Source organism: Mandrillus leucophaeus, unplaced genomic scaffold (genome assembly GCF_000951045.1).
Source record: "Mandrillus leucophaeus isolate KB7577 unplaced genomic scaffold, Mleu.le_1.0 Scaffold208, whole genome shotgun sequence".
Classification (NCBI taxonomy): Eukaryota; Metazoa; Chordata; class Mammalia; order Primates; family Cercopithecidae; genus Mandrillus; species Mandrillus leucophaeus.
Genome location: NW_012102121.1, coordinates 3,503,804 through 3,522,866, shown reverse-complemented (window position 1 = coordinate 3,522,866; position 19,063 = coordinate 3,503,804). Strand labels below are relative to the sequence as shown.

Below are 19,063 nucleotides of genomic sequence, written 5' to 3'. Positions count from 1 at the left end.
TTGGTTTTTTGTTTGTTTGTTTTTGTTTGTTTGCTTTTTGAGATGGAGTCTCACTCTGTCGCCAGGCTGGAGTGCAGAGGCACAATCTCGGCTCACTGCAACCTCCGCCTCCCGGGTTCAAGAGATTCTCCTACCTCAGCCTCCCAAGTAGTTGGGACTACAGGTGTGCACCACCACACCCGCCTAATTTTTGTATTTTTAGTAAGAGGGGGTTTCACTAAACCTCTTTGTTGTTTGTTTGTTTGTTTTTTCCCCCAACTTGTGAAAATGCATAGAGGAAAAAGCAAAGCTAATGTGTATTGATTGAAGTATGAATCAAACATTAGGATGTTGTTTCCATCATAAAAACGGCTTTTTAATCCCTCCCTTCCCTTTCCAAAAATACCTGCTGCATGGAGGTGCTGTAAATGTGAATTAGCCTAATAATCTTCATCAGTTTTGAACTGTCTTTAAAAGAGGCTTTGCTTGTGTGCACGAAGGTGTATATTTGTATTTCACTCTTAAACTTTTTACTGCTACTTAAAGTAAGCCATACTTTTTACTCTAAGACCCAGCATACACAAACATATCTAAATAGAGATTTGATAAAAACCCTTGTTATACAGTTTTCCTTTTGATTAACTTTTTTAATCTTCTGAAATGCTTGAATATACTTAATGAAACAGGAGAGTATTTTTTTTCTTCTTTACAGTATAACCATAGTTTGCTAATGTATCTCCACTCATGGAGAACTCTGAAAAATAAGCCCTGTTCTCTAAACTTACCTCTGCTCTCCTTTGTCCCTGCTATCACTATTCATTTCCCACCTACAATCTTTATTCCTCACCCCAACCCCCTTCTCTCTTCCTAGGCTGCATATCTGGTTGGTGTCTCTGACCCCAATAGTCAAGCTGGACAGCAAGGGCTGGTGGAGCCCACACAGTTCGCCCGTGCAAACCAGGCAATTCAGATGGCCTGCCACAGTTTGGGAGAGCCTGGCTGTACCCAGGCCCAGGTAACTCAAGGGAATAGGGACCACAGGCAAGTCTGGGAAAGGGCAGACCAACCCCGTGGAGTAGAGGGAGGTGAGGCATGTGGGAAAGAAGGCAGGGACCCATCTCTGACCTTGCACACACTTCTTCTCTTTGAGTAACTATCTTTTTCTGCCATGGGTCTCATCATTTTTCAGTTACTGCTAAATTCACAACTTCTCTGTAGATGTTCGAGCTTACTCTCCCACCAGCCCTCTTATGGCTTCTCCGTTAGTATGTCTTTCCTCTCCCATGCCCAGTTCATCTTTGGGTGTCTCTGTCTCCTAGATCTTGACTTTTCAGGTGACTCTGTTTTTCCTGTTTTGACTCCCCAGGGTATTGCTCTCCATCCTCTGACCCTAAAATGGCTCCTCCTTGGGTATGTACGCCTCCTTCCTGCCCTCATTGTGGCTCTTCCACGTGTCTCCTCAGGTGCTCTCCGCAGCCACCATTGTGGCCAAACACACCTCTGCACTGTGTAACAGCTGTCGCCTGGCTTCTGCCCGTACCGCCAATCCTACTGCCAAGCGCCAGTTTGTACAGTCAGCCAAGGAGGTGGCCAACAGCACAGCTAATCTTGTCAAGACCATCAAGGTTCCCAGTGCTTGAATTCCCAGCCTCTCCCTGACCTGTCCGATCTCTCCCGAGTCCCCCAGTTATTCTCTGAGGCCTTCTACCAAATCCCCTCTGCCTGAGCCCAAACTCTTTCTATCCAGACTGATCCCCTAGCCTCTCCCCAAATCCTTTAAGTCCTGGGAAGGAGACCTGGACTTCACTTCCTGTACCCCCTATGCCTGCATCCCAAGTCCTGAGAGCCTCTCTGTCACTTCTAGGCGCTAGATGGGGCCTTCACAGAGGAGAACCGTGCCCAGTGCCGAGCAGCAACAGCCCCTCTGCTGGAGGCTGTGGACAATCTGAGTGCCTTTGCGTCCAACCCTGAGTTCTCCAGCATTCCTGCCCAGATCAGCCCTGAGGTGAGGCGATGTGAAGGGGGACCTGACAGGCCAGCTTATCACCTCATCTTCCAGGGAATCCTGAGACTTACCTTCCTGCCTCCCCTCTCCCCAGGGTCGGGCTGCCATGGAGCCCATTGTGATATCTGCCAAGACAATGTTAGAGAGTGCTGGGGGACTCATCCAGACAGCCCGGGCCCTCGCAGTCAATCCCCGGGACCCCCCGAGCTGGTCAGTGCTGGCCGGCCACTCCCGTACTGTCTCAGACTCCATCAAGAAGCTAATTACAAGCATGAGGTACTGAGGGGTGGAGAACCAGTGTGGCTGGGGGGCACACATTGTGGCAGAATGGAGGATGGGCACTTAAGTGCAATTAGATGGGATGGTGTTGGGAGGATATAGGGGAAGGATAGGCTGGCCTTGCACTAGGGGATGTTCTTGGTGTTGGAGCCCCTGATGTGTCTGCAGGGACAAGGCTCCAGGGCAGCTGGAGTGTGAAGCGGCCATTGCAGGTCTGAACAGTTGTCTACGGGACCTAGACCAGGCTTCCCTCGCTGCAGTCAGCCAGCAGCTTGCTCCCCGTGAGGGAATCTCTCAAGAGGTGAGGGGGAGAGGGTTATATGGAAAGATGTGTCTAGGAAGAGAAATGTCAGACTCAAAGAAGCTGGGGGATCATGGAGTGGCTTCTTAGGGACATCAAAGGGCTAGGATGTGCCAAGGAGGGTTAGGGTATTCAGTATGAAAGGAAGAGCAGTCCTGTGTAGCCAGAGGGTCCTATTGCAGGTCACGATCAGGGCTAAAGTCCACTTCCTCCCCAGGCCTTGCACACTCAGATGCTCACTGCAGTACAAGAGATCTCCCATCTCATTGAGCCACTGGCCAATGCTGCCCGGGCTGAAGCCTCCCAGCTGGGACACAAGGTACCTATGGAGACTCATGGGAAATCCCAGGGAGTAGGGTGAGAAAGAGGGGACCTGACCCCTAGTCCAACCCCTTGCCTCAGGTGTCCCAGATGGCCCAGTACTTTGAGCCACTCACCCTGGCTGCAGTGGGTGCTGCCTCCAAGACCCTGAGCCACCCGCAGCAGATGGCGCTCCTGGACCAGACTAAAACATTGGCAGAATCTGCCCTGCAGTTGCTATACACTGCCAAGGAGGCTGGTGGTAACCCAAAGGTATTGAGGGTTGGGAGGGAGGAGCTGTTACTAGCAAGAGGCTAGAGAAACAGGAACAACAGAGCTCTTCTTCTCTCCCCACAGCAAGTAGCTCACACCCAGGAAGCCCTGGAGGAGGCTGTGCAGATGATGACAGAGGCCGTAGAGGACCTGACAACAACTCTCAACGAGGCAGCCAGTGCTGCCGGGGTCGTAGGTGGCATGGTGGACTCCATCACCCAGGCCATCAACCAGGTTAGAGTCTTGGGGTGCCTGTAGACACTGAGGCTACCCTGGGCCAGAGCCTCCAAGCACAGTGGCAGAGACCTTAACAGTCTTTCCCTGTCCCTGTCCTCCCCCTTCAGCTAGATGAAGGACCAATGGGTGAACCAGAAGGTTCGTTCGTGGATTACCAGACAACTATGGTGCGGACAGCCAAGGCCATTGCAGTGACCGTTCAGGAGATGGTGAGTTTGGGCGAGTGCCAGAGGACTGCCCTCGGAGAGCTGACTTTGGATATAACTTCACTCCTTCCATTATCACCAGGTTACCAAGTCAAACACCAGCCCAGAGGAGCTGGGCCCTCTTGCTAACCAGCTGACCAGTGACTATGGCCGTCTGGCCTCGGAGGCCAAGCCTGCAGCAGTGGCTGCTGAAAATGAAGAGGTAAACGTGGAGGCAGCTCTGCCCTGCCCCCTGCCCCTTGTTCCCGATGTGTCAGCGTCTAGGGCTGTCCCACCCCCACCCTCTCTGGTCTTTCATAGAAAGGGGAACAGCCTCAGGGCCACTCTGCTGAACACTAGTGAGGCTCTGGGTAGGGACAGAGGATCAAAGCCTTCTTCAGTCACGGGTACAAAGGAGACAGCTCAGAATCTGGAGCCTTCCTGGACCTGCCTCTTTGGCTTCTGCTGACCCTCATCTGGGCCTACGGCTGCTTCTTTGCTGTGCTGCCAGTCCCTGTTCTTGTTCTTTCTTGCGGCAAGGCCATGAAGCTCTTCCTTACCTAAGCCTCTAGCTTTCCAGGAAACCAAGTAATTGGATCTTAGTAGGACACATGTAATCCCCATCCTCAAAACCCTCCATAACCCCATACAGGCCACATGGTAATCCATGGCCCTCTGATTCTAACACTCAAGCATAAAGTGCTCCTCCCCTCCTCCCCACTGTGCTTAACACAATCCTCACCACTTAGTGCCTGCATGCTACTATTTTCCATGTGTAGGAGGTTACCTCCTGCCTAAAGGACATGAAACCAGAAACGTCCTTGTGCTGGGAACTTTCTCTCTCTGCTGCTTTAATCTACGATGTATGTTTTTTCTATGTCCTTAGTGACTTTTCCAAGCACAGTGGTACCCTGAGTGCCCCTTGTAAAATCTCTCTCTCTTTCCCTCGGCTCACAGATAGGTTCCCATATCAAACACCGGGTACAGGAGCTGGGCCATGGCTGTGCCGCTCTGGTCACCAAGGCAGGCGCCCTGCAGTGCAGCCCCAGTGATGCCTACACCAAGAAGGAGCTCATAGAATGTGCCCGGAGAGTTTCTGAGAAGGTGACAATGCTCATCCCTGCAGATGGTGGGACTGCCTCCAAACTCTGTAGCCTTTGCCATCCTCCTCCAGCCCTCTCAGCCCTCTCCTCTTGTCACTTCTCCCAGGCATGGGCAACCTTTCCATTTCACATGGCACCTTCCACAGTCACCACGTGACTTTCCCTACCCCAGGTCTCTCACGTCCTAGCTGCGCTCCAGGCTGGGAATCGTGGCACCCAGGCCTGCATCACAGCGGCCAGCGCTGTGTCTGGTATCATTGCTGACCTCGACACCACCATCATGTTCGCCACTGCCGGCACGCTCAATCGCGAGGGTACTGAAACTTTCGCTGACCACCGGTAAGACAGGACCTGGGCCTAAGGGAGGCAGACAGGTCAGGGCATGGGGCTGGAAGAGGCAGGATAGCATTCGCTGGAATAGGGAAGACCTGGACCAGGCACCTTGGACAGGTTAGAGTGGGTAGGGGAGATCTGACTAAGCTGGGCCCTCCTTCAGGGAGGGCATCCTGAAGACTGCGAAGGTGCTGGTGGAGGACACCAAGGTCCTGGTGCAAAACGCAGCCGGGAGCCAGGAGAAGTTGGCGCAGGCTGCCCAGTCCTCCGTGGCGACTATCACCCGCCTCGCTGATGTGGTCAAGCTGGGTGCAGCCAGCCTGGGAGCTGAGGACCCTGAGACCCAGGTAGCAACCTGATGCCCCTAATTCCAGCTGGAACCACTTCCTGTCCCGCTTCTTCCTCCCATAGACCAGAGCCAACCCTCTCCCATACAGGTGGTACTAATCAACGCAGTGAAAGATGTAGCCAAGGCCCTGGGAGACCTCATCAGTGCAACGAAGGCTGCAGCTGGCAAAGTTGGAGATGATCCTGCTGTGTGGCAGCTAAAGAACTCTGCCAAGGTTGGAGAGAATGAGAGCAACATCAGGAGGGGCACTGGATTAATGTACTTCCCCCTGTTCCTTAAAATCATTCCTCTACACTCCTCTGATACCTCCAGGTGATGGTGACCAATGTGACATCATTGCTTAAGACAGTAAAAGCCGTGGAAGATGAGGCCACCAAAGGCACTCGGGCCCTGGAGGCAACCACCGAACACATACGGCAGGAACTGGCGGTGAGTGAGAGTCTGGGGCATCAGGGACTAGGGTCAGAGAGAGGGATCCTGAAAGCCTGTGAACCTGTGCCACACATATACTCACAGACGGAGTCACACACAGTCTTCTCTCTCATCTATAGCCAGACTTTTTTTTTTTTTTTTGAGAAGGGTCTCGCTTTGTAGCCATCCTCCTCCAGCCTTCTCAGCCCTCTCCTCTTGTCACTTCTCCCAGGTGTGGGTAACCTTTCCATTGCACATGGCATCTTCCTCAATCACCATGTGACTTTCCCTACCCCAGGTCTCCCACGCCCTCCTTCTGGAGTGCAGTGGCGTGATCTCGGCTCACTGCAATCTCCACCTCCCAGGTTCAAGCAATTCTCATGCCTCAGCTTTCTGAGTCACTGGGACTACAGGTGCATACCATGCTGGCTAGTTTTTGTATTTTTAGTAGAGATGGGGTTTCACCATGTTGACCAGGCTGGTCTCGAACTCCTGGCCTCAAGTGATCCTCCCGCCTTGGCCTCCCAGAGTGCTGGGATTACACTCATGAGCCACTGTGCCAGTGAGCTACACTCATGTCTGTCCCCTACCCACTTGTTTATTCTTTAGCATTTGACAACTGTCTTTTCACCACCCTCCCTCTTTCTCCAGTCACTAGTGGCCTCTTAATTGCCACATTCAGTGGCCACTTCTTGGCCTTCATCCTCTTCAAACATTTCCAAAGCATCTGACTCTGTTAACAAGCCTCTCTTTGAAAGTCTTTCTTCCGCCAGGCACGGTGGCTTATGTCTGTAATTCCTAGCACTTTGCGAGGTTGAGGTAGGTGCATTACAAGGTCAGGAGTTCGAGACCAGCCTGGCCAACATGGCGAAACCCCGTCTCTACTAAAAATACAAAAATTAGCTGGGCATAGTGGTGTGCGCCTGTAGTCTCAGCTGCTTAGGAGGCTAAGGCAGGAGAATCGCTAGAACCCAGGAGGCGGAGGTGTCAGTGAGCCAAGATGGCACCACTGCACTCCAGCCTGGGCGACAGAGCGACACTCCATCTCAAAAAAAGAAAAAAAAAGAAATTCTTTTTTCCCTTGGCCTAGATACTGGCTTTTCTCTTGTTTCTCAAACATCATTGAATCACCTTTAACCTAGTAAATGTAGAGGTCTTCCCAGGGTTGTACAAATAGCCTTCTTTCTCTCTTGTCTTCTTTGGCAAGTTTAACCACTTTCATTATTATTCTGTAAGAAGCAGACATCCAGTTCTGAGTTGAGTTATTTTCAACTGCCTGTTTGACGTCACCACCTAGACGCAGTGCCTCTGAATCATGACATGGTCCTCCTAATGGTGGGAACACCCTTGCACTCGAAGATTCCACCTCAGTCATCTTTGACTTCACCATCTTAGCCACTATATCCAGGCTATTGCCATGTTCTTTCATTCTTCCTCCCTGGTGCCCTGTCCGCACTTCCATACTCTACTGCACTTTGGCTGTGGCACCAGCTTTCTCCCTGGTCTCCCTGATTCTGGTCCCTGCCACTCTCCTCTCTCCCTAGTCATCTTTCTGATTTCTAAATTCATCTTTCTAAGGTTCTGTTTTCACCTTTACTTGAAGATGTCCAAGTTGGAACTCTTGACTCTTTGCCTCCCATACCTGGGTCTTTCCTGGTCTTCCACCATCTCAGTAAATGGCACCTTATAGTAACTCGGTTGCTAAAGCCAGAAACCCAGCTTCAATATATTAGACTTCTCTCTTTCTCTCATTCCCCACATCTAAGTTTTGTTAGTGCCCCTTCCAAATACAGCTCATTTTCTCTTTTTATCTCCCACCACTACCACACTGTCCAAACCATCATCAGTCCTTAATTGGATTTATACAGTAGTCTCTATCCAATCACCGTGCTTCAACACTTGCCCCCTTCTTTGTACACAGTAGCCAGAATTATGTTTTTAAAATATAAATTAGAGCTGGACATGGTGGCTGATGCCTGTAAAATCCCAGCGCTTTGGGAGACTGAGATGGTAGGATCACTTCAGTGAGTTCAAGACTAGTCTGTACAACATAGCAAGATACTGTCTCTACAAAAAAATTTAAAGATTAGCTAGGCAAGGTGGCCCACGACTGTCCCAGCTACTCATGAGTCTGGAGGCAGGAGGATCCCTCACGCCCAGGGGTTCAAGGCTACAGTGAACTATGATCACTCCAGGGCACTCCAGCCTGGGTGACAGAGCAAGACCCTGTCTTAAATATATATTAGATTATGTCACCTCACTACTTAAAACCCATCAGTGATGACCCTGCTTGCTTCTCCAATCTCATCCTACTCTCCTCCTTTTTGCGCCCCATCCCCCTGCCCTATCAGTTCTGAGAATATGCCAGGCTCTCACCTGTTGCAGGCTCTTCCACTCACTTTTCTCCAGCTTTTTAAATGCTGTGCTCCTTCCAGTTCCTCAGGCTTCAGCTTCAGTGTCACCTCCTCAGAGGGCCCTTCCTTGACCACCTATCTGAAATAGTTCTCATCACAGCACTCTTTTTAAATTCTCTTATAATCCAAATCACAGTCCTCAGTTTTACTGCTTGTTTACTTATTTATTACCTGTGTCCAAAACCAGAATGTAAGCTCCGTGAGAACAAGGAGCATCCCTAGCCCCTTGCATAGAATCTGCCACCTAGCTGATCTTTAATAAATGTTTGTAGATTGAACCCATACATCAAAATATTTTATGACTTTCACATATTATGTAAAATTCCAGGTTCCTCAGTGTGATACTCAAGGCCCCAATAACCTTTTCTTCACCATTCCTATATTCCAGAACATTCCTTGATACTTTCCCACTTGACATCTTGGTTGTTCATGCCCTACCATTTACCTAAAATGCCCTCCTATCATCTTTTATGTATATCTTTTACGGCCCAGCTCTGCCTCTCACCCCTTCAAGGGTTCTCTCTCTTTTGGGAATGAAAACCCAGCCAAAAGCCACTTTTGTAATTACTTTTGTGATTTCAAACAAACAAACAAACTCCCCAGTTGCTTCAGTCAGAAATGATAACCAGCTGCCTTCTGTTACATTCACTGTGATATGTGAATGTCTGCACCAAATCACATGCACACAGAGTTCTACACTGTCTCATAGTCTCAGCCACTGTAAAATCTTTCTTCTTGTTCTGCCCCCACAGGTTTTCTGTTCCCCAGAGCCACCTGCCAAGACCTCTACCCCAGAAGACTTCATCCGAATGACCAAGGGTATCACCATGGCAACAGCCAAGGCCGTTGCCGCTGGCAATTCCTGTCGCCAAGAAGATGTCATTGCCACAGCCAATCTGAGCCGCCGTGCTATTGCAGATATGCTTCGGGCTTGCAAGGTAGAAATCCTTGAGGCATTTCTGTGAGGCAGCTTTGGGGCAGAACATAGTGGGAAAGAAACTGTAGGGATCTGGGATCCTAAAACTAACATATTACTCTGGGGACAGGAAGCAGCTTACCACCCGGAAGTGGCCCCTGATGTGCGGCTTCGAGCCCTGCACTATGGCCGGGAGTGTGCCAATGGCTACCTGGAACTGCTTGACCATGTGCTGCTGGTAAGGGAGGGCGTAGCTTGTTCCTCATACCAGCCTCTCTGAATACACAGGCCTCTCTTCCTGCAGGCCTCACACCCTGCTCTCTGTTTTGCTCAGATCTCCTTCCTACCCCACCTTCTGTTTCCCAAATCTGTTCTCCTTTCCAAGTCTCCCTTTCTCCCAGGCCCTATCCTTATCATCTTTGGTTCTCCCAGTCACCTCTTCCTCTTCCTCTTTTTTCTCCTCCCTTCCCACCTGATCACCCCCTTCTCTACCTTCGTCATCTCTTTCATCTCATCATTCTTGCTCCTTGCAGCCGGTGAGTGACACAGCCCCACTGTCTCCATCATGTGTGAGGTGTGATGCATGATGTGTGCTTGGATAGGCAGCGTGGTGTTTGAGGGCTGTGGTGTGGAGTGCTCTAGGGATAGGGGTGAGGGGGCCATGGTCTGCCCTATTTCATAGATCAGGGTAGACCCTAAGATGTGATGCTCTTTGTCCCCTGCCTGCTTCTTGCCCAGACCCTGCAGAAGCCAAGCCCAGAACTGAAGCAGCAGTTGACAGGACATTCAAAGCGTGTGGCTGGTTCCGTCACTGAGCTCATCCAGGCTGCTGAAGCCATGAAGGGTGAGGGGTGACCAGGGACAGGGATGGATGGAAAACCCTTATCATGGTGTGATCTCTGCTTCCTGGCTGGATAGCTCTGTGCTAGCCTCTGCCCATAGTCCCTACAGGTGCCAGGGCCTGATGATACTAACCATGCTCTCTGGTGCTTTTGACCTCTCCACTCTGCCTCAGCCTCTTTCCTCTTCCCTCATCCCACTAGGAACAGAATGGGTGGACCCAGAGGACCCCACAGTCATTGCTGAGAATGAGCTCCTGGGAGCTGCAGCCGCCATTGAGGCTGCAGCTAAAAAGCTAGAGCAGCTGAAGCCCCGGGCCAAACCCAAGGTCAGTCCTGCTCCCTTCCTCTTCCACCTTCACCATGGCAGAGTGTCCCCACCTTCCGCCCCATCTCTGACTTTACATCTCTCTCTGCAACCTTTGCTTATTGCAGGAGGCAGATGAGTCCTTGAACTTTGAGGAACAGATACTAGAAGCTGCCAAGTCCATTGCAGCAGCCACCAGTGCACTGGTAAAGGCTGCATCGGCTGCCCAGAGAGAACTAGTGGCCCAAGGGAAGGTGAGTGTTTAAATACCCACAAGAATGGGGACGGGTCGGCACTTTGATGTCCACACCCACATCCATAGCCAACGAGTCTTTGAAGTGAGGAAAATGGAGGTCTAAGACGGCTCTTCTCCTTCCTGCAGGTGGGTGCCATTCCAGCCAATGCACTGGACGATGGACAGTGGTCTCAGGGCCTCATTTCTGCTGTAAGTGTGCAATACCCGCTAGGTCTCTTTCAGTTTGAGAGACTTGAAAAGGCTGGAGTGGGGATGGACCAGGGCAAGGGACATATTTTTAAGCAAACTCTCCCTGCTTTAGGCCCGGATGGTGGCTGCGGCCACCAACAATCTGTGTGAGGCAGCCAATGCAGCTGTGCAAGGCCACGCTAGCCAGGAGAAGCTCATCTCATCAGCCAAGCAGGTAGCTGCCTCCACAGCCCAGCTCCTTGTGGCCTGCAAGGTCAAGGCTGACCAGGACTCGGAGGCAATGAAACGACTTCAGGTGAGAACCCTGACCCATCCCATTGTCCCTTGGGCTATACTGCTTCAAACTGTCACTCCCGAGATGTATGTTTCTATGAGAGAATTGAGGGACTGTCTCAACTGGGACCCTACCTGAGTTCTCAACTTAGGCCACTTTCTCTCTGCCCAGGCTGCTGGCAACGCAGTGAAGCGAGCCTCAGATAACCTGGTGAAAGCAGCACAAAAGGCTGCAGCCTTCGAAGAGCAGGAGAATGAGACAGTGGTGGTGAAAGAGAAGATGGTCGGCGGCATTGCCCAGGTGAGCTTCACCCCAGACACTGAGGGATGCTGTCAGGAGGGCAGTCATGTTGTCTGTACTGGTCCCAACTTCCCTATGCCCCTGCTGTACATCCTCACTGAACTAAGTCCCTGATCTCCACCCTCAGATCATCGCAGCACAGGAAGAGATGCTTCGGAAGGAACGAGAGCTAGAAGAGGCGCGGAAGAAACTGGCCCAGATCCGGCAGCAGCAGTATAAGTTCCTGCCTTCAGAGCTTCGAGATGAGCACTAGAGAAGCCGCTTCTATTTAACGCAGACCCAGCCCAGAGACTCTGCCTGCCACTACCAAAGCCTTCTGGGCTGTCAGGGCCCAATCTGCCCAACCCCAGCACTCCCCAAAGTGCCTGCCAAACCCCAGGGCCTGGCCCTGCCCAATCCCGCAGCACATCCCCTTTCCCCTCCCTAACCCCAAGTGCCTTCATGCCCTAGGGCCCCCCAAGTGCCTGCCCCTCCCCAGAGTATTAACGCTCCAAGAGTATTATTAACGCTGCTGTACCTCGATCTGAACCTGCCAGGGCCCCAGCCCACTCCACCCTGCCAGCAGCTTCCAGCCAGTCCCCACAGCCTCATCAGCTCTCTTCATCGTTTTTTGATACTATCTTCCCCCACCCCCAGCTACCCATGGGGGCTGCAGAGTTGTAAGCCCCAAACAGGTCATGTTCCAATAAAAATGATTCTACCTACAACCACTGCCTGGCTTCAAGGGAGACAGAAGATTTCTCCCAGGGCAGTAGGGGAGAGAGTGGGGTTGAGTTCTGTCACCCTCCTTGATCTGGCTTGAAATGGGAGAGAAGACTGGCAGTCTGCCCCTGAGGTCACTTCATCCTTGCACCCAGACCCCTAAAGTTATCCATTGGGGAAGCTGTGCCTGAGAAGTCATACTCCTGTTATCCTCACCTCACTGGCCAGCACCTAAGCCTCACAAAGTGTTGTTCTGCTGCTGCTGAGACAGCAGCTATTACAGCTCCTTGTGGCTACCAGGACATTCTGTTCTTCATGACTACTCAGGGTATGTCAACAAATCCAGTCCTTGACCAAATTCAAATTTTCAAAAGAAGCTTTGCTAAAAATAATAAGCCTGTAAGTGTCTGAGCCTAAGAGAACTATGGCCACAAAATTGATTGAAGCCATTAACAAACAAAAAAATCCCAACTTGAGGCTGCCTCGGGTAGGCACCACTCTTGATTGGGTTGGGGCACTCCTGCCTAGAGAATCACTAAAAGGGAAAAGCTTGACCCAGGTGTGAGAATTTATTGTTAGAGGGGCAGAGCTCCCCTAGTGGCCAGGCAGGTGCTAGCAGCCCTGTTGCAGCCGCCCTGCTAATCTGTTGGTCAGTGGAAGGAGCCAGTCCGGAAGATGGATGCTGTGTGCTTCCATGTCCTCATCCACCCACTCTGCCCATAATGCATGGACTCTCTGACAGTCATCTCAGGTTGGCCTCTATTTTCATGCATGATTCTTTAGTCAACACTACCGCCCAGTACATTATTTCCTCAAGTAGAACACAAACACCACCCATCTGCTACTGACACCTTCTACTCCCACCATATTAGGGAAAGCTTGAAGTAGATGGAATGTAGCTGGTACGGTGGCTCGAGCCTCTAATCCCAGCTACTTAAAAGGCTGAGGCAGGAGGACTGCTTGAGACCAGGAGTTCAAGGCTGCAGTGAGCTATGGTGGTGCCACTGTGCGCCGGCCTGGGTGACGGAGTGAGAGCCCTTCTCTAAGAAATAAAGTAGATGAAACTCTAGGACAGCCCATTAGAGATGGTGCCAACTTCCTACCGTCACTCCTATCACCTGTGATTCATTCATTTAATATTTACTAAGCCATGCTTGTGCTAAGCACTGGAAAATTTAGATGTATTATCACTTCTCCGACGCAGAGGACTGGCAACTCCAGTACATACTGCAGGGGCTCCCTAATCCTAGATTCAATGTCATAGTATGAGTTGAGGGCCTTGGAGATCAAATCCCTTCTACAACCTCCCCGACAAGTGGTAGTCCAGACTCTGAACTCCAGCTGTGAGCCCAGGACAACTGCTTACTCCTGTTACCATTTCCTTGTCATGTCCTCAGGAACTGGGACCAATCACGTACTTCTCACTAGTGATACCTTGGGAGCCATCTGGGGAGAGGCTTTAAAACCCATTAGACCAGCAACTCTTCAAATGTGGTCCTCAGACCCCTAGGGTTCCCTAAGACTTTTTCAGGGGTCCATAGGTCAAAATTATTTTCATAACAATACCAAGACATTATTTTCCTTAGCTGGGGATGGTGGCGCACACATGTAATCCCAGCTACTCGGGAGGCTGAAGCACCAGAATTGCTTGAACCTGGGACACAGAGTTGCAGTGAGCTGAGATCACGCCACTGCACTCCAGCCTGGGCAACAGAACAAGACTCAAAAAAAATGTACTTGATGAAGTAAAAAAATTTTTTTTTTTTTTTTTTTTTTTGAGACGGAGTCTTGGTCTGTAGCCCAGGCTGGAGTGTAGTGGCATGATCTCGGCTCACTGCAACCTCCACCTCCTGGGTCCCCATTCAAGAAATTCTGCCTCAGCCTCCTGAGAAGCTGGGATTACAGGCACATGCCACCGTGCCCAGCTAATTTTTGTATTTTTAGTAGAGACGGGGTTTCACCATGTTGGCCAGACTGGTCTTAAACTCCTGACCTAGTGATCTGCCTGCCTCAGCCTCCCAAAGTGCTGGGATAACAGGCGTGAGCCACCACGCCCAGCCTAAATGTATTAATTTAATTAAACCTTAATCCTGCAGGAAAAGTCTTTTCAACATTCTGTCTGATAAAGTGGGAAGTATGCATAAGGCATTTTGCATACCAAGGTATGATGGTTTTCAGGAGGAAATAACTTAGACCATTCTTTGAGTTCCGAGCTGAACTAGCTGCTTGTTTGTGGAATGCCACGTTTACTCAAAAGAATGACCGACAAACTGGTTATCAGACTTAGGTAGCTGGCAGAACTTTTATAAAAAGGAACAAAGTGAGTCTGTCACTTCAGGGAAAAATCTGACAGTGTTTGTTGCCAATGACCGACAAACTGGTTATCAGACTTAGGTAGCTGGCAGAACTTTTATAAAAAGGAACAAAGTGAGTCTGTCACTTCAGGGAAAAATCTGACAGTGTTTGTTGCCAATGATACAGTTCAGGCTTTCAAGTGAAAAATAGAATTTTCGAATACTTGTATTTGCTACATGAGCTTCACAGCCTTCCAAAATTTAAAACTTAAAGACTTTACTGTTCTCCAGTATAATACTATGAAGAAAAACAAAGACTTTACTGTTGAAACCTATTGTGATTTTTTATTTTATTTTTATTTATTTATTTATTTATTTATTTATTTATTTATTTAAGACTTACTCCAGTCTTACTCTGTTGCCCAGGCTGGAATGCAGTGGTGCAATCTCAGCTCACTGCAACCTCCACCTCCTGGGTTCAAGCAATTCTCCTGCCTCAGCCTCCTGAGTAGCTGGGACTACAGGCGCCCACCACGACACCCAGCTAACTTTTTATATTTTTAGTAGAGACAGGGTTTTGCCATGTTGCCCAGGCTGGTCTCGAACTCCTGAGCTCAGGCAATCCACCCACCTCGGCCTCCTAAAGTGCTGGGATTAAAGGCATAAGCCACTGCGCCTGGCCTGAAACCTATTGTGATTTTTTAAATAATGAAACATTAATATTTGGAAGATTTGCATAGCTCAGTGAATCAATTATTTTTCATATGACCAATGCACGGTGTTACAAAATCATGCATGGGTAAAAGATCCAATCAAGGTGCAGTTCAGGAAAACGGATTTTTTTTTTTTTTTTTTGGAGACAGAGTCTTGCTCTGTCACCCAGGCTGGAGTGCAGTGGTGCAATCTCGGCTCACTGCAACCTTCACCTCGCAGGTTCAAGTGATTCCCCTGCCTCAGCCTCCCGAGTAGCTGGGATTACAGGCGTGTGCCACCACCACACCCGACTAATTTTTGTAGGTTTAGTAGAGACAGGGTTTCACCATGTTGGCCAGGGTGGTCTCAAACTCCTGACCTCAGGTGATCCACCCACCTTGGCCTCCCAAAGTGCTGGGATTACAGGCGTGAGCTGCCGCACTCGGCCAAAACAATGGATTTTAGTTTAACAGTACAAAAAGGTCATTGATATTGTTTCAGGTTCTACATGGCAACTGCCCCTTAAGAAACTGCCAATTATCAGCCAGGCACAGTGGCTCAGGCCTGTAATTCCAGCACTTTGGGAGACTGAGGCAGGAGGGTAGCTTGAGCCTAGGAGTTTGAGACCAACCTAGGCAACATAGTGGGACACCATCTCTATTTAAAAAAATAAAATAAAATAAAAGGCCAGGCATGATGGTGCACATGTGTAGTCCCAGCTACTGGAGGAGACTGAGGCGGAGAGAACACTTGAGCCCAGAAGGTCAAGGCTGCAGTGAGCCAAGCCGTGATTGTGTCACTGCACTACAGCCTGGGTGATAGAGCCAGACCTTGTCTCAAAAAAATTATAAATAGGCCAGGCCTGGCATGGTGGCTCACACCTGTAATCCCAGCACTTTGGGAGGCCAAGGCAGGCAGATTACTTGAGTTCAGGAGTTCGAGACCAGCCTAGCTAACACAGTGAAACCCCATCTCTACTAAAAATATAAAAAATTATCCAGGCATGGTGGCTGACGGCTGTAGTCCCAGTTACTCGGGAGGCTGAGGCAGGAGAATGGTGTGAACCTGGGAGGCGGAGGTTGCAGTGAGCCGAGATTGTGTCACTGCACTCCAGCCTGGGCGACAGAGCGAGACTCTGTCTCAAAAAAATAAAACAAACAAACAAAAAAATACAACAGTTAGCTGGGTGTGGTGGCTTATGCCTGTAGTCCCAGCTACTCAGGAGGCTGAGGCAGGAGAATGGTGTGAACCTGGGAGGCGGAGGTTGCAGTGAGCCGAGATTGTGTCACTGCACTCCAGCCTGGGCGACAGAGCGAGACTCTGTCTCAAAAAAATAAAACAAACAAACAAAAAAATACAACAGTTAGCTGGGTGTGGTGGCTTATGCCTGTAGTCCCAGCTACTCAGGAGGCTGAGGCAGGAGAATCACTTGAATCTCGGAGGCAGAGGTTGCAGTGAGCTGAGATCGCCCCGCTGCACTCCAGCCTTGGTGACAGCACAAGACTGTCTCAAAAAAATAAAAAACAAATAATAATAATAATAATAATAAATAGACCAGGCTTGGCGGTTCACGCCTGTAATCCTAGCACTTTGGGAGGCCAAGTCAGACGGATCACTTGAGGTTAGGAGTTCGAGACCAGCCTGGCCAACACAGTGAAAGCCCGTTTCTACTAAAAATACAAAAATTAGTTAGGCATGGTGGTGCATGCCTGTAGTCCCAGCTACTCAGGAGGCTGAGATAGGAGAATTGCTTGAACCTGGGAGGCGGAGGTTGCAGTGAGCCAAGATCGCACCACTGCACTCCAGCCTGGGCAACCAAGCGAGACTCTGTCTCAAAATAAATTAAATAAATAAATAAATAAATAAATCTTTCCAGTTGCTTACCTGTTGTGAGACCGGATTTTCTTCATATGTCTCAGTAACCAACATAAAGCAACAGATCAAATATGAAGGAGATATTGAGAATCCAGCTGTCCCCTTGGAAGCCGGAGAGTAAAGAGATTTGTAAAAATGTAAAATAATTTCCATACTCTCATTAATTCGGAGAATGAGAATATAGTTATCTTTCATTTAGAACATTATGTTAACATGGTTAATGTGTAATGAGTTTATTTTTTTATTTATTTATTTTTTTTTTTTTGAGACGGAGTCTCGCTCTGTTGCCCAGGCTAGAGTGCAATGGTGCGATCTCAGCTCTCAGCTCACTGCAAGCTCCGCCTCCCGGGTTCCCGCCATTCTCCTGCCTCAGCCTCCCGAGTAGCTGGGACTACAGGCGCCCGCCACCTCGCCCGGCTAGTTTTTTGTATTTTTTTTTTAGTAGAGACGGGGTTTCACCGTGTTAGCCAGGATGGTATTTTTGTTATTTTTAACGAATTGATACATATTTAAAAGTTTTCTCAAGTTTCATTTTAATATGGCAACTATTGGTAGATATAACCCACTTCAACAAAAAAGCTGTTTGGGGGTCTTCAATAATTTTTAAGAGTGTGAAGGGTTCTAAGACCAAAAGACCCACACCATATTAGTGTATTTGAAAAGTACCCAGAACCTGGTACACAAAAAACTCATCTGGCAAATGTTCATGAAGTGCCAACTCTATGCCTGGTGCTGTGCTAGGCCTTGGGGATTCAGAATTGAGAACAATCGTTTCTGTTGAGGACTCACAGACCGGCGGAGGCGCCAAACCGGTATAAGAACAGTTATACCATGGGCCTAGGATGAGGGTGAGAGCCCGCACCAAGTACACGCACCTATTAGGTGAGGCGGTGGGAATAGTGGCCAGGGAACGCTTCCCAGAAAAGCTGACATTTGATCTGAGTCTTAAAGGCCACTAGGAATCAGCCAAGGGGAAGGGCATTTTAGGGAGAGGGAACAGAATGCATAAACTGTGGAAGCTTTAAGAAAAGTATGGCTATTTCCAGCTCCTGCACGTAGCTCATTACGAATGCAGCATGAGGTACAAGTCTGAATACTGGGGGTGAGGTTGGGCATGGAAGGAGATGAGGCCGGAGAGGCAGGCAAGAGCCAAAACAGCAGGGCTTCTATACCATATTAAGAAATGTGGATTTTTTTTTTTCTCCTCAAAACAGGCAGGGTGCCCGCACGCCCGTAATCCCAGCTACTCAGGAGGCCGAGTCGGGAGGACCACTTGAGCCCATAAATTCAAGACCAGCCTGGGCAATCTAGCAAGCTCCCGTCTCAAAAAAAGGTGGGGGAACAGGGATTAGGGAGGGGTTTGGAGGATTTTAGATAATATTCGCATTAACTTTTAAAAAGATATTTGACAACAATGTCATGGGACAGTCAAATGAATGAATGAATGGAGGAACCAGAAGTAAAACTACAAAACACTTAGACTGGAGAATGCATAAGGAGCGGCCAGAAGGCAGCCCAGACCGACCCGAGGAGGAACCTCATTGGTAGAAGCAGCCTCTCCAGGATTAGGGGGATGTGAGACGCAAAGGGCCGGGGAAACCCAGTGGTCCAGCATAGGCTACTGGTGGATGAGGGGTCTTCCATGGAGTTAGAGGAACACTGCCAGGTCAGGCCAGGGTTGCTCTCCGTGTGGCTAGCAGGCAGCTAAACAGATCTGAATGCATTTCCACGCCTCTTCCCTACCGCCCCGGCCCGCGGCCTCGGGTTCCCACGGTCCCCAGTCCACTGCAAAATCCAGGCTTCCCGCCCCTCTACGACTGGAGGGTAGGGGCGAGGCTAGCAGCTCCCTCCCGGCTTCCTCCGCTTGTTCTCTCCTCCCCTTCCCCCTCCTCCGGGCGGCTCTCCACTTCCTCTCCCCTCACCCCACCCCAGGGAAAAACGAAAACAAACACCCTTGCGCCCCGCACCTCCGACTCCCGCACCCCACGACCCGGCTCCGGAACTGCTTTGGCGGCCTGGGTCGGAGAAGGCACCTCGCCCCGGACCCCCTACGTCCCGCAGCTCAGTGACTCTTCGCCTCGCCCTCCGCCTTCCCCGCCCCAGCCCGACTCCGCCTCCCAATGGGGAAACATCCCAAAAAAGGGCAGAAAAGAAATATCAGCATAAAGTTGGCCCACTGGGAAAGAGGGGAGCGTCCGCGGGGAGCGGGGGAAGAGAGGGAGGGCGCGCGGAGGGGAGTGGGGCCCGGC

The 19,063-nt window shown here is 50.1% G+C and overlaps 1 protein-coding gene across 1 annotated transcript in view; it reads left to right on the top strand.

The window, feature by feature from the left end:
* TLN1 (talin 1) overlaps positions 1-11,957 on the top strand; it is a 35,079-nt gene extending 23,122 nt beyond the window's left edge. Inside the window, exons 34-57 of the mRNA XM_011980140.1 lie at positions 851-994; positions 1,443-1,604; positions 1,844-1,984; positions 2,079-2,260; positions 2,432-2,564; positions 2,782-2,883; positions 2,967-3,137; positions 3,222-3,371; positions 3,482-3,583; positions 3,663-3,782; positions 4,517-4,663; positions 4,835-5,001; positions 5,159-5,342; positions 5,433-5,558; positions 5,657-5,773; positions 8,922-9,107; positions 9,216-9,323; positions 9,824-9,929; positions 10,129-10,253; positions 10,360-10,485; positions 10,614-10,676; positions 10,789-10,971; positions 11,122-11,250; positions 11,378-11,957. Coding sequence (XP_011835530.1) covers positions 851-994; positions 1,443-1,604; positions 1,844-1,984; positions 2,079-2,260; positions 2,432-2,564; positions 2,782-2,883; positions 2,967-3,137; positions 3,222-3,371; positions 3,482-3,583; positions 3,663-3,782; positions 4,517-4,663; positions 4,835-5,001; positions 5,159-5,342; positions 5,433-5,558; positions 5,657-5,773; positions 8,922-9,107; positions 9,216-9,323; positions 9,824-9,929; positions 10,129-10,253; positions 10,360-10,485; positions 10,614-10,676; positions 10,789-10,971; positions 11,122-11,250; positions 11,378-11,503 — 3,300 coding nt within the window. The 3' untranslated portion in view covers positions 11,504-11,957. The remainder of the gene's footprint in view (positions 1-850; positions 995-1,442; positions 1,605-1,843; positions 1,985-2,078; positions 2,261-2,431; positions 2,565-2,781; positions 2,884-2,966; positions 3,138-3,221; positions 3,372-3,481; positions 3,584-3,662; positions 3,783-4,516; positions 4,664-4,834; positions 5,002-5,158; positions 5,343-5,432; positions 5,559-5,656; positions 5,774-8,921; positions 9,108-9,215; positions 9,324-9,823; positions 9,930-10,128; positions 10,254-10,359; positions 10,486-10,613; positions 10,677-10,788; positions 10,972-11,121; positions 11,251-11,377) is intronic.
* Positions 11,958-19,063: the final 7,106 nt, after the last annotated feature.